This window comes from Zalophus californianus, chromosome 2, assembly GCF_009762305.2.
Source record: "Zalophus californianus isolate mZalCal1 chromosome 2, mZalCal1.pri.v2, whole genome shotgun sequence".
Lineage (NCBI taxonomy): Eukaryota > Metazoa > Chordata > Mammalia > Carnivora > Otariidae > Zalophus > Zalophus californianus.
This window is the reverse complement of record NC_045596.1, coordinates 140,232,856-140,247,996: the sequence shown is the minus strand read 5'-3', so window position 1 is coordinate 140,247,996 and position 15,141 is coordinate 140,232,856. Positions and strand designations below refer to the sequence as shown.

At 33.7% G+C, this 15,141-nt stretch overlaps 1 protein-coding gene across 6 annotated transcripts in view; it reads right to left on the bottom strand.

Annotated features, from left to right (window-relative positions):
• TLL1 (tolloid like 1) overlaps nucleotides 1-15,141 on the bottom strand; it is a 215,085-nt gene that overhangs the window by 88,243 nt on the left and 111,701 nt on the right. For all 6 annotated transcript variants that reach the window (XM_035726294.1, XM_027599787.2, XM_027599785.2 and 3 more), the window contains 2 exons: nucleotides 8,476-8,581; nucleotides 1,559-1,683 (listed from right to left, as the gene is read on the bottom strand). In XM_035726294.1, coding sequence (XP_035582187.1) covers nucleotides 1,559-1,683; nucleotides 8,476-8,581 — 231 coding nt within the window. The remainder of the gene's footprint in view (nucleotides 1-1,558; nucleotides 1,684-8,475; nucleotides 8,582-15,141) is intronic.

The following is a 15,141-nucleotide window of genomic DNA, read 5'->3' as shown; positions in this document are numbered from 1 at the left end:
CATCGGTAACTTAAATATTTAAGAGCTATAGGCTGAAAATTATAGTGTCATAAGTTTGATTACTTTTCTGATTCCTACTGACTGACTTTCCTACAATTCAGTGTTCTAAATGCATTTCCAGTGTGCTTCTTAAGTGATATATAAATAAATAAATAAATATATACATATATATATATATATACAAACACATACACACATACACACACACACACGTATTTAGAGAGACAAAATATTTTTCCATGTGAACTGTTTACTTAGTTGCTATTAACACACAATCTTCCCCCAAATCTTCTACTTTCAAAGTTAGAAAGTATCATATGGACTATGGACTCTGAGAAACAAACTGAGGGTTCTAGAGGGGAGGGGGGTGGGGGGATGGGTTAGCCTGGTGATGGGTATTAAAGAGGGCATGTACTGAATGGAGCACTGGTGTTATACACAAACAATGAATCATGGAACACTACATCAAAAACTAATGATGTCACATATGATGATTAACATAACATAATAAAAAAAAGTATCATACGTCCAATACTACCAGAAATTAGCCAAGGATCACTCATTTCTTTTGTCACAGTGGTGCCATTTACTTACAAATACATCTTCCCTATGGAAATTTAGATTTAAAAATATACCACACATACATGTATAATTTACATATATACATGAACAAAAATTTGGGGAAGAGCTGTGCTAACCAAAGTTAAAAACATATTTCTTTGATATATGCTATTTCAAAGGATTTTGACTATGCAGGAGTTGCATAGAGTATGCAGCATTTCCAATTTGAAAGCAGATTCTTTTTTCTTTTTTGAACCAATAAGTCACTGGTGTTCTCTTGGAACAGTCTTATTAAGAACTTCCCTTAATCTCTTTTTCATAACTTTAATCAGTAGCAAAACATATGGTAACTCACTAGCAACATGGTTAGAACTCCTTTTTTGCAACAACGTTATAAATTCCAACTAATAAAATTTTAATTCATATATCATTAATGGTGGTACTTGCAAGAAAAAGATCATTCAGTCCTCAATTCTGAAGTTGAAATAAAGGATATTCTTTTTATGTTGGCAAGTTAACTCAACATTTGACTATGAAATCCTGCAACTATTTAATAACACTATCAAACAATCATGCTTTTTGCTCTTTTACTTGTTAAGTTAAAAGAAAAAAAATACTATCCCTGCTTAAATTTGATTTCTAGCAATTTGTTTTTAATTATATCAATGGGTGTTCCAGAGTTCTCTCATTTCATTTTATGATTACTGACTTTGAACTAAAAACGTCACTTGCCAGCATGGAGAGACACAAGTAAACAGTTCAGGGAATTGTGGCTTATTCATCTGGAACAGCACAATCAGGCACAATTACGGCTCTGCTTTGGTACAGTGCAGTATTGGTAGGGTGCAGTATAATGGCTCTGCTATCGTACAGTGCAGTATAATGGCTCTGCTTTCGTACGGTGCAGGTTAATGGCTCTGCTTTGGTATGGTGCAGTATAATGGCTCTGCTTTCGTACGGTGCAGTATCATGGCTCTGCTTTGGTACGGTGCAGTACCTGGACATCTGTACAGCTTTCTTGCCTGTGCAATATCTCCTTTGCTTAAACGGGTTCGCTGACCAATTGCAGGACGTATGCCATTATCATCACGAGAGGGGAGAATAGTATCCAGAAACATCCCCCTGAAAAAAATCAGAAGCAAGCCACACATAAGTCACCAAATTAAGACACATACATTCCTTACACGTATAAGTATATATAATTATCTTTTTTCAGACTCGTGTCAGCTAAAAGGAAAATACATCAGTGTTGAGCTTCAAATAGTGTGCCAGACTTTCAAAACATGTTTATCAAGGTAGGGAAAAAAAGTTGTGCCAAATTGTATACCTAGCAAAAGTCAATGAAATAATTTTAAAAATCTAGAATTCTATATAGTCCCCCACCAAATATACCGTGGTTTTTTTTAGGTTTTTAAGCAAATCTAAGAACTACTTGGATTAGTAAATTGTAAAACAATTTTGCCTCATAGAAGTCTATTTTTTAAGGACAACCTACGATACATATTTTTGAGGTTACTAAAATTGTAAAAGCCAAAAAGTGTTATTTTTTTAGTTAACTTATTAATTTAACCTATGTATTCTTAGAAGTCCAACTATTACAGTATGTTAAAAGAACAGGAAAAAACAGCGTATCAAATTTTAGAAAGAACATTTTAAGCAAAATAGTTTTTTGATACACACACACATAGAGACACAAAGAGAATAAAATTTTCATGGTAAAATTAAGAAGAAAAAAACTAGCAATGGCAAAGCCCTAATAATGCTAAGCTAGACATACCAAGTTGTGAGATACCCAAGGTTGTGATACTACCTTTCTCCATCTTCAAAACTAAAAATTCTGAATATAATGCATTAAAGATGTAGTCTTAATTTTGCAATGAATATCAACATTTATAACTCTAAAGGAAGAACTGAGCTTAAAAGTTAAATGGACTGGGAAACTATTCCAGTGGTAAGAAGGATTTCAAGAAAAAGAGAAGCTTTCTATAAAAGTATTTGAAATTAAGAAATACAATTGTAAAAAAAAATGTTTTAAATTAGGATGAAAGGCATGATACTCCTTTCCAAAATTTTAATGAATAAATTGTATTTAGACTACAGGTTAAAAGAAAATTTCGTCTCTATCCCTTCCTTTAGGAAATATTTCCTAAGCACTGTTGTAGGTCTGGATTTATAGCCATTAATAAAATGGTTCTCTATGATTCTCACATTTTAATGTAGGGCAAGAGACATTAAACAAAAGATTGAGTACTGAGAGAGTGACAGGTCCTACAGAGAAAAAGAAGTGAAGATGGACATTGATTATCCAGTGATGGGGTAGTTTTTAAATAGAGTGATCAAAGAAAAACTCACATGGAAGTTGACATTTTGGCCAAACATGAAGGAAGTGAGAGTGAAGGCACTGTGAGTAAATGGGATTAGAAACTTCCAGAAAGAAAGAACAGGAAATTCAACTGCTCAGAGATGGGAGGATCCTTAAAGTGTTTGAGTGTCACACAGAGAATGTGACTTTAGCCTAAGGAAAACTGTTACCATCTGGAAGATGGTAAACAGAGGAGTGACATGATTCATGAGTGCTTTATGACTAACCTCTCTGGCTTCTAGGTAAGGGTAGTGATCTTTATAGATAAAACCTGGATAACACAAATAAAAAATGGAACTCTTTACAAATCTAAGTATCTACAGAACTCCACATGCATATTGCTTGAGATAAAGGGAGGGAGGGGAACTGATGATAACTTATGGGAGTAGACCAGCAAAAGTGAGAGGTTGCTCATAATAAGATGCAACTCTAGCTAGGTCAATGCAATTGAAGGAGAAGTTGAGCTATAAAATAGGGTAGTATTGAGAAAAGCCATTCTTCAACTATACTTCACGAATCAACAGATATTTTAAGTAGGTAAGTCCAAATTAATGTAGGGTTACCATTTCTGCAGTACTTTGGTACCAACAAAATATTATTTTCTAGGGGCACCTGGGTAGCTCAGTTGTTAAGCGTCTGCCTTCAGCTCAAGTCGTGATACTTCAGCTCAGGTCGTAATCCCAGGGTCCTGGGATCAAGTCCCACATCGGGCTCCCTGCTCCTGCTTTCCCTCTCCCACTCCCCCTGCTTGTGTTCCCTCTCTCGCTGCCTCTCTCTGTCAAATAAATAAATAAATCTTTAAAAAATATTCATTATTTTCTAATTCTAAAATCAGATTTGAAAACTTTAAAAGGTTCACTTTTTCCAATTTTTAAAACAGTTCGATTTAAAAAGGTCAAGGACATCTTGACATAGATATATTCAAACTCAGACAATAGAATGATGAATTTTGACTCCTCTCTACTGAGGTACCTTCTCTTCCATTCAGAAGGGGGTAAGTCACGCTTTGTTTTGTTCTTCCTTTGCAGTCAAGAAGTTAACAATTCTCTCCCTCCACTTCCAGGCCTGTTAAGCAATACAGGCTCTTTCTGAATATCCTCAGTGAGGCACTATCAATAGTCCAGAGACAGATTACAAAGAGCTTCACTTACTAATCTTCATTTGTTCTACCTACATTAGAAGAGTGAATTAGCTATGCTTCTTTAAGAAACTTTGTAAAATTTTGCAGTTCCTTCATTAAAGAAAAATAAGTAATACCAGTTAGCAAGCCTCTACATTACAAATTACCCATGCATATAAAGACCACATATATCTAGCCCTATTCTTTCTAAAAGTAAGTACCTAAATCTGCTGATGGGCTACATCCATAAAGACAACTGAAACTTTTTATAGACTCCCTGGGTTCAGAAGAAAATATAAAATTTCAAATACTTGCATTAACAGAACGAAGAACAAAAACCACATGTTCATCTAATTAATGTAGAAAAAGCATTTGACAAAATTCAAAGACATTTCATGATAAAAACTTTCAACACACTAGGAATAGAAGGAAACTGTCTCCACATAATAAAGAACATAAATGAAAAGCCTACAGCAAACAACATATTCAGTGCTAAAAAACTGAAAGTTTTTCATCTAAGATCAAGAACAAGGCAGAAATGCCTGCTCTCACTGTTTCTATTCAACATAGTACTGAAAGTTGTAGCCAGAGCAATTAGGCAAGGAAAAGAAGTAAAAGACATCTAAGTAGGATGGAATTAAAACCATCTCTCTTTGCAGATCATGTAATCTTACATGTAGAAAACCCCAGAGTCCACAAAAAAAAGAGAGAACTAATAAACAAATTTAGCAAAGTTGTAGAATAAAAATCAACACACAAAAAATCAGTTGGGGTTTCATACAATAGCAATGAACAATCTGAAAAGGAAATTAAGAAAAACAATTCCATTTAAAATAGCATTAAAAAGAATAAAGTACTTAGGAATAAACCCAATCAAAAAAGTGAAAGATTTGTACACTAAAAACTACAAAACATTGCTCAAAGAAATTAGAGAAGACACAAATAAATGGAAAGACATTCCATTTTTTATGGATTAAACAACTTAGTTTGTTAAGATGTCCACACTACTTAAAATGATCTACAGATCCAGCCACAATTTCTATCAAAATCCCAATGGCATTTATTGCAGAAATTTAAAAAGTTCTAAAACTCGTATGGAATCTCACAGAACCTCAAATAGCCAAAAAACTGTGAAAAAGAACAAAGCTGGAGGACTCACACATCCTGATTTCAAAACACATTACTAAGCTAAAGTAATCAAAACAGTGATACTGGTATAAAGATAGACCTAGAGACCAATGGAATAGAATAGGAATCTCAGAAATAAACCCTAATGAATATAGTAAATCATCTTCAACAAGGGTGCCAAAACCACTCAATGGGAAAAAAACAATCTATTCAACAAATGATGTTGGGAAAACTGAATATCCACGTGCAAAAGAATGAAGTTAGACAATTATTTAAGCTATGTACAAAAATTAACTCAAAACAGTTTAAGACCTAAACACAAACCCCAAAACTATAAAACTCTTACATGAAAACATAGTGGAAAAGCTTCATGACATTGGATCTGGCAATGATTTCTTGGATATGACACCAAAGCACAATTAACAAAAGCAAAAATAGGTAAGTGGAACTACATCAAAATAAAAAGCTACGATGTAGCAAAGATAAAAAAAAAGAAAATATTTGCAAATAACATATGTAAGAAGGAGACAGAATATATACAGAAATACTACAATTCAACAACAAAAAAATTAAATAATCTGACTTTAAAATGGGCAAAAGAATTAAATAGATATTTCTCCAAAGATGATACACAAATGGCCAGAAAGCACATGAAAAGATGTTCAACATCATTAATCAGAGAATGCAAATCAAAACCACAATAAAACATCATGTCATGGATGGATACTACTTAAAAAAAAAAAGGAAAAAAAGAAATAGAAAATAATACATGTTGGTAAGGATATGGAATAATTGGAACCCTTGTGCACTGCTGTGGGATTTTGAAATGGTGCAGCTACTACAGAAAACATCATGGCATTTCTTCAAAAAATTAAAAATAGAACTACCATATGGTCTGGTATAGATACCCACTTCTGGGTATCTATGTAAAATAATTGAAAACAGGGTATGGGAAAGATATTTGCATACCCATATTCATAGCAGCACTATACACAATAGCCAACAAATGGAAGCAACTCAAATGCCCATCAGTGGATGAATGGATAAACAAAATATGTTCTATACCTACAATGGTATATTATTCAACCTTAAAACAAGGAAATCCTGGGTCACAGGCTGCAACATGCATAAATCTTGACAACACTGTGCTAAGTGAAATAAGCCAAGCACAAAAAGACAAATACTGTACGGTTCTATTTAAAGAGGTATCTAAAATATCTAAATCCAAATTCACAGAAACACAAAGTAGAATAGTAGTTACCAGGGGCTGCCAAGAGGGGAAAATGGGGCACTGTTGTTTAATGGGCATGGGCATAGGGTTTCAGTTTCGCAAGATGAAAAAGTTGTGAATATCTGTTTCACAATCATGTGAATATACTTAACATTACTAAACTGTACACCGAGAAATAGTTAAGATTATAAATTTTATGTTGTGTGTCTTTAACCACACACGCACATACACGCACAAAACTTCAAATACTTTGGAGGTGGTGGCTAAGAACTGTGCCAAATATTTTATCTCCTGGAATTCAGTTATTTAAATATATGTATGAGTTAATAAACATTCTCTTTAAAGATCAAAACAATAAAATAATGTTGGTTGGATTAATTCTTCCAACAGGTAGGTATAATTACTTTCACTCTAAGAATATAAGTTCATTAGGAAAACTGAATAGGATAATTTTGAAACAATAAGACAAAATAATAGGTCAAGGCTGCTTGGCATGCAGCACCATGGTGGGGATGATGGACTGCAGGTAGTAAGAGCAGAATGATTTATGGAAAAGAAGGAAAGGAAAAAATTTAAACATGGAAAAGAAATACAGAGTAAGGGGAAATATATATTTTAAATTTTGGTATATATTCATCATCTATCAAAGACAGAAAGAATGAATTATTTTCTCTACTTTCCACTACCTCCTATGTTCCAAAGAATCAAAAGTCAGTTTAGTTCTAAATAATTCAGGAGTATATGAGAGGCGCCTTGGCTGAACTGGGACCCAAATCCCATTTGTTACATGTTTCTACAGAAAATTTAATTCCAAGCACTGACCTAAAAATAAAGTTTTATAGCTCTTTGAGATTAATTTCAGGCCAAATTTATGGATGTATTTCTACCAAAACTTAAATTCAAATTCCAGAAACAATAAGTATTTGGGTGGTTATTATATTTAAGCAAATATATATGCACTTCAGTAGAAAATAATTATTAAATATCATTAATAATTATATTAAAATACAATTAACACTCAATTTTTTAAATAATAGTTTTGTCTTTCAAAAAGGATAACTGAAAAATGTATCCAAGTATTAAGAGTTCTTTGAGACATTTTTCTTTACTTTTTATCAGGAAATTTTTTAGGGGGCACCTGGCTTGCTCAGTCAGTAAAGCATGTGACTCTTCATCTCAGGGTTGTAGGTTCAAGCCCCACTGTGGGTGTAGAGATTACTTAAAAAAATAATAAAATCTTTTTTTTAAAATGTTTAAAAAAAGGAGGGGTTTTAATTTGATTTTTTTTATCTTCTTTCCACCCCTGCCTTTAGAAACAGATGTTTGATGAATTGTGAAATGGACATAAGTGGGCAAAAAGATTGAGTTGGAATGGACAAGAGGGTAAAATAGGCACAAAAATGGACAGGGGATGACTTCAGTGGTTTGACAGCTCCAAATTCCTTACCTGGGAACTATTTGCTTGATGACATCATCTTTAGAATAAAGTAACTGAAACCCAAATTTATTACGTTCTTTAAAAATAGCATAAACTTTTAATGAAATGACTTTAAGGTTAATAAGTTGTGAAATTTTAAATTATATGAAGTAAAATATCTTCATAATATATTCTTTGAGAATTAAATTAGCATAACTAGTACTTGAGCAATAGAAGATACAGAGTAGAAAACACAAGTCACATAGACAGTAGACATTCCAACTCAACAACCAAGTACCCTATTTGACTTGTGAATGCCTAATTTTCATTAAATAATGCTACGCCAATTTAATATGCTGATCATTTAATAATCATTTTATTTGGGCTTTTTAAAGTGATTTAGGAATGTAAAATAGTTTAAATAATTCATACCATTTTAATTTTTACTCTGAATTTATGTATCTGATAGGAAATGTGAAAATATGTTTTTAAAATTTCAAATGCTAGTGTTGGCTATAAATACCAATCAAGTATTTTTCTACTTAATGGCAACAGTATTTGAATGTGGTTCTAGTTCCAATGTTAAACATAGCTTTGTGAGGAGCAACACAGAGGAAAGGAATTAAAAGTCAAAAGGTATAACCTGAGACTCCAACCTTGAGAAGGTGTTCCTGGCATAGTGCATGATACTGTCAAAGTCGTATCTTTCTCCAAGTGAGTTCACTTCTCCAGGCTCCATCTTCAGAAAATTGTACTCTTGACCTAAGAATCAGTGACAAATATTTCAGGAACCTTTTAACAGACAGAGAAAAGAGAAGAGCCCCTCCTAGGTGTGCATCTGCTCTTTAAAAAAAAAAAAAAAGATTTTATTTATCTATTTGACAGAGAAATAGAGAGAGAGCACAAGTAGGCAGAGTGGCAGGCAGAGGGAGAAGGAGAAGCAGGCTCTCCACTGAGCAGGGAGCCAGACGTGGGGCTCGATCCCAAGACCCCAGGATCATGACCTGAGCCAAAGGCAGCTGCTTAACCGACTGAGCCACCCAGGCACCCCATCATCATCTGCTCTTGACTAAAGGCTGGTTACAGCTATATAGCAATACTCACCTATGTGCAAAAGTATGCATCCAGTGCTACTGTTTTCACTTCATATCACATTGAAAAAGTAATACTGAATTTGATTAATAAGTTAATTTTCAAAAAAGAGCTGGATTACAACAAGCACACTTTGGGTTGTTTTCCATGTGTACATTTTACATTCTTATAATATTTGTTTCTCTAAAATCTCACTGCTTTTTTCAGTACTGCAGGAATGATCATAAAATGTTATATTATTACCTAATGAGTCCCCACTTTTCTCTTATGACTACATTTGTCAAGATCAACAAAAATCATCCTTCTATTTGCTTTAGAGTCTTTCTATGAAACACTGAGAAAAATATAAAAGCAGTATTTGTACGTACACACAACACTGCAGGTTTTGGTCATGTGACTTTGTCACTAAAGGTAAAACACCAGCAGCTGAGTTCATTCAGAATGGAAACAAGATTCTCTCTGATGAATCAATTCCAACCTCTACTTGGAGGTCTTTTTGTCTTTTTTTTCCTTTTTGGAGGGCTTTTTGATCAAGAAAAATGTGCTTCAGAACTTAACAATTTATTTATTTTTGTTTTACTTTTCACAACTGTCATTTTAACTTCTGGACATTTTCATTTTAATGGGTTTCTCAACTGGCTATTTATAATTGTATTGCTATACTGTTTCTTGAAATCTGAAAATAACAGACTTCTCTATGTAGATCTATGGCCATGGTTCCAGAAACAGAGAATTCCCTCAGAATTCAGGTCTCAGTGACTCCGTTTTCACAACCTTAGTAGCTGAAGATGCTGCTTTTATGGCTCATTTATGTAACTTCAAAAGTTTTGAAAGATCCAAATGTAAAGCTGAGTTCTCAGAATTTCAAATTCAAGGTTACAATTCAGAATGGAACTATTACAACACTCATCTAAGTTTTTATTCCAACTGCCATATGACTATGAAAAATATAAATATTACATTAATGAAAAATTTTCCAAAAGACAATAAAGAAATTGAGTGACACCAGAACATAATATCTCTGTAAGAAGGAAATCCAGTACACTCACTTGAGCATTAAGGATTAAAGAATCATCTTTAAGTTACAGAACCCAAGTCCCAGGCTAAAGTGTTTTAGTCTGGGTGCCTCAGTGGCTCAGTTGGTTAAGCGACTGCCTTCGGCTCAGGTCATGATCCTGGAGTCCCGGGAGCGAGTCCCACATCGGGCTCCCTGCTCAGCAGGGAGTCTGCTTCTCCCTCTGACCCTCCCCCCTCTCATGTGCTCTCTCTCTCTCATTCTCTCTCTCTCAAATAAATAAATAAAATCTTTAAAAAATAAATAAAATAAAGTGTTTTAGTCTATCTTCAATGACCTCACACATTAATGAACTAACCAGCCTGTATGGTGTAGTATGTGCTCCCCAAATCTCTGATGCATCTATCTGTAATATAAGCATTTTCAGGAAAAACCCTGCATTCCTGCCAACCTCTCTTAGAAGCAACTGTTACAACTTGCTTCTTGATAAGGAAGAATAAGTATATTTCAACATATCTAGTTCTAAGGTGAGATTTTTATAAAGCTATGGAGCTGATTTTATAGACATTTATCTATAACCCACAGGAGATTTCAACTTAAAGCACAATATGGGAAGATACTCTCTAGTTAAAGCAAAATGCTTTATAAAAATTTCCCAAAGTGGGAACATTGAACAATTTCAGTCATACATTTTGAGGCCTTAACATGTAGATGACTCAGTGTTTGGTGCTAAGTAAAAACAATATGGCCATACATGGTCCAAATAAAGAAAATTGAACTTATTTTATGAAAAGAAGGAAGAGGGTCAGAGATAGAGAGCACCAGGGGAACTTACCCTAAATAATTAAAAAAAAAAAAGATGATAAGACTTCTCCTTAAAAGAGTATTCTAAAATGGATTAAAGTAATCCAATCTTTAACCAATTTGGTTCCTACTATAGTTACTAATTTTGCATATAAATGTGAGGCTAAAGTCTGCACATTAGACATTGCCCTTGAATAACAGTTGATCTAAAGTTTCTGAGCCAGAGCAAGTCATAAATTTGTTGAAGATTAATCTCCAAGATGACATGACCTCTTTCATACCAGAACTGCCCTGTGACAGTAGTTCCAATACTTAGGAAATCTCACACAATAAATTCTTTCTTTTCTATTGGCCTAAATGTTGAGTCACCCAAGGTATGCATAGTCATAACTGCTAAGCACGGTGTTAAGTATTATATATTTATATACTACTTATATATTTCTTGCTTAAGTACATATTTATGTTAAAATGGAGTCCTATTATTAAGAGTAAGAATCATTTTTGAAGGTTACTTCCATTATAAGATGTTTCTTCCATGTACTAAAAGAAACCTAATAACTATGGTTAACAGCAAACTTCTACTCATTTTACTGGTAGTTGAAATCATTTTCAGAAATATTATTTCCTCTTTATTTCTTTCCTAATGATATAAAGTAAGATGAACTTTGATAGCTGGCTCAGGCATTTGAGTCTCCTATATTGCGAGTAAAAATTTTCTGTACTTCTCTTTGATAATCAACACTACAAATGATTTCATCATTTTTTAAACTGAAATACAATTGACATACAATATCATATTAGTTTCATGTGTACAACACAGTGATTAGACACTTGTATACACTGCAAACTGATCACCACAATAATAAGTCTAATTACCCTATATCACCACGCAAAGTTAACAAAAAGTTGACTGAATTCCCTATGCTGTACATCACATCTCCATGACTTACTTATTTTATAACTGGAAGTTTGTACTTCTTGATCCTGTTCACCTATTTCATATTACCAAATCCCCTCCCCTCTGGCAACCACCACTCTGTTCTCTGTATTTATGAGTCTCAGTTTTATTTTGGTTTATGTGTTTGTTTGTTTTGTTTTTTAGATTGCCCTTAGAACTGAAATCATGTGGCATTTGTCTTTCTCTGGCTGACTTATTTCACTTAACATAATACCCTCAAGGCAAGATTTCAGTCTTTTTTCATGACTAATATACCATTGTGTGTGTGTGTGATGTCTTCTTTATCCATTCATTTATTTTTTTAAGATTTTATTTATTTATTTGAGAGAGAGCGAGAGAGAATGAGAGGAGGAGGGGCAGAGGGAGAAGCAGGCTCCCTGCTGAGCTGGGAGCCAGATGTGGGGCTTGATCACAGGACCTGGAGATCACGACCTGAGCTGAAGGCAGACGCTTACCCATCTGAGCCACCCAGGCACCCCTTTATCCATTCATGTATTGATGGATACTTAGGTTGTTTTCCTATCTTGACTATCGCTGAGAATGCTGTAATGAATATAGGGATGAATAAATTCTCTTGAATGGTGTTTTTGTTTTCTTCGGATAGATAACAAGAAGTAGAATTGCTGGATCATACGGTAGTTCTATTTTTAGTTTATTGAAGAACTTCCATACTACTTTCTATAGTGGCTGCACCAGTGCATGAGGGTTCCCTTTTCTTCACATCTTTGCCAAGACTTGTTATCTCTTGTCTTTTTGATGAAAGCCATTCTAACAAGTGTGAGGTAATATCTCATTGTGGTTTTGATTTGCATTTCCCTGAATTAATTACTGATGATTAATGATGCTGAGCATCTTCATGTGCCTGTTGCCCATCTGTATGTCTTCTTCAGGAAAATGTCTCTTCAGAACCTCTGTCAATTTTTTAATCAGATTATATTTTTGCTATTAATTTGTATGAGTTCTTTATATATTTTGGATATTAACCTCTTATCAGATATATGATTTGCAAATGTCTTATCACATTCAGCAAGTTGCCTTTCATTTCACTCATGGTTTCTCTCACTATGCAAAAACTTTTTTAGTTTGATGTAGATCCATTTATTTTTCCTTTTGTTACCCCTGCATTTGGAATCAGATCCAAAAACAAACAAACAAGAAAACCAACAACAACAACAAAAAATAGCACTAAGCCTAATATCAAGGAGCTTACTGCCAATGTTTTTATCTAGGAATTTTATGGTTTCCAGTCCTACATTTGCCTTTAATCATTTTGAGTTAATTCTTGTGTATAGTGTAATAAAGTGGTCTAGTTTCATTCTTTTGTATGTAGCTGTTCAGTATTCCTAACACCATTTATTGAAGAGACTATCCTTTCCTCACTGTATATTTGTGCTCCTTTTGCAGTTGATTAATTGCCTATATATATATATACATATATGTATATATATAGGTTTATTTCTGGGCTCTCTACTCTGTTTCATTGATCTATGAGGGTGTTTATAAGCCAATAGTACATTGTTTTGATTACCACAGTTTTGTAGTATAGTTTGAAATCAGGGAGTGTATACTTCAGGCTTTGTTTTTCTTTCTCAAGGTTGCTTTGTTTATTCGGGTTCTATTGTGACTTTTTAGAAATTTTAGAATTATTTGTTCTAGGTCTGTGAAAAATGCCATTAAAATTTTGGTAGGGATTGCACTGAATCTGTATATGATTTTGGGTAGTATGGATATTAACAATATTAATTCTCCTAATCCATGAACATGGAATATGTTTTTACTTATCTGTATTTTCTTCAATTTCTTTCATTAATGTTTTATAGTTTTCAGTCTACAGGTCTTTCACCTCCTTAGTTAAATTTATTACAAGGTATTTTATACCTTCTGAAGCAATTGTAAATAGGATTGTTTTCCTGATTTCTCTTTCAGATAACTTAGTAGTGTTAGAAACACAACATATTTTTATATGTTAATTTTGTATCCTGTAAAATTTACTTAATTCATTTATTAGCACTAAAAGTTTTTTGGTGGAGCCTTTAAGGTTTTCTACAAATAGCATCAGGTCATCTATAAATAGTGGCAGCTTTCCTTCCTCCTTTCCAAACCGTATGCCTTTTATTTCTTTTTCTACCTAATTGTTGTAGCTGGAACTTCCAATGCAATTTTGAATAACAGTGGCAAAAATGTCTTGTTCTGATCTTATAGGAAAAACTTTCAGCTTTTCACCATTGAGTATATTAGCTGTGGGATGGTCATATATGGTCTTTATTATGTCAAGTACATTCCCTCTATACCCACTTTGTTAAGAGTTTTTATCATAAATGGATGTTGAATTTTGTCAATGCTTTTTCTGTATCTATGAGATGATCATATGATTTCTATATTTTGTTATTGTGGTATATCACATTGGTTAATTTGAGCATGTTAAGTCATCCCTCCATCCCTGAAATAAATTCCACCTGATCACAGTGCATGATCCTTTTAATATATTGTCAAATTTGGTTTGCTAATATTTTATTGGGGATTTTTCCATCTATATTCATCAGAGATATTGACCTGTAATTTTCTTCTTTTTTTTTTTTTTTTGTGGTGTCCTTGTCTGGTTTTAGTATCAGAGTAATGCTGAGTTCATAAAATGAGTTCAGAAGTACTTCTTCCTCTTCAATTTTTTTGGAAGAGTTTGAGAAGGATAGGTATTACATCTTTGAACGTTCAATAGAATTTACCAATGAAAGTGTCTGGTCCTGGACCTTTGTATGTTGGGAGCTTTTACATTACTGATCCAATCTCCTTATAAGTAATTAGTATATTCAGATTTTCTATTTCTTTATGATTCAGTCTTGGAAGATTACATGTTTCTAGGAACATAACCAGTTCTATGTTGCCCAATTCGCTTATCTATAATTGTTCATAGTAGTCTAATGATCCTTTGGATTGCTGTGGTATCTCTCTCTCTCTCTCTCTCTCTCTCTCTCTCTCTCTCTCTCGTGAGTCTAGCTAAAGGTTTATTAATTTTGTTTATCTTTTCAAAGACCCAGCTTAGGGGTGCCTAGGCGGCTCAGATGGTTAAGCGTCTGCCTTCAGCGCAGGTCATGATCTCCAGGTCCTGGGACCGAGCCCCACATGGTGCTCTTGGCTCAGCAGGAAGTCTGCTTCTCCCTCTGCCTCTCTCCTTGCTCATGCTCTCTCTATATATCTTTTCAAATGAATAAATAAAATCTTAAAAAAAAACAAAGACCCAGTTTATAGTTTCACTGCTTTTTTATATTACCTATTAAGTTCTATTTCATTTATTATTTCCTTCCTTCTACTAACTTTGGATTCATTTTTTTTTCTTTTTCTAGTTCCTTTGGGTGTAAAGTTAGATGGTTTGAGTTTTTTTGTTTGTTTGTTTCTTGAGATGCCTATATTGCTATGAACTTAACCTCTTATAATCACTTTTGCTGTAGCCCATAG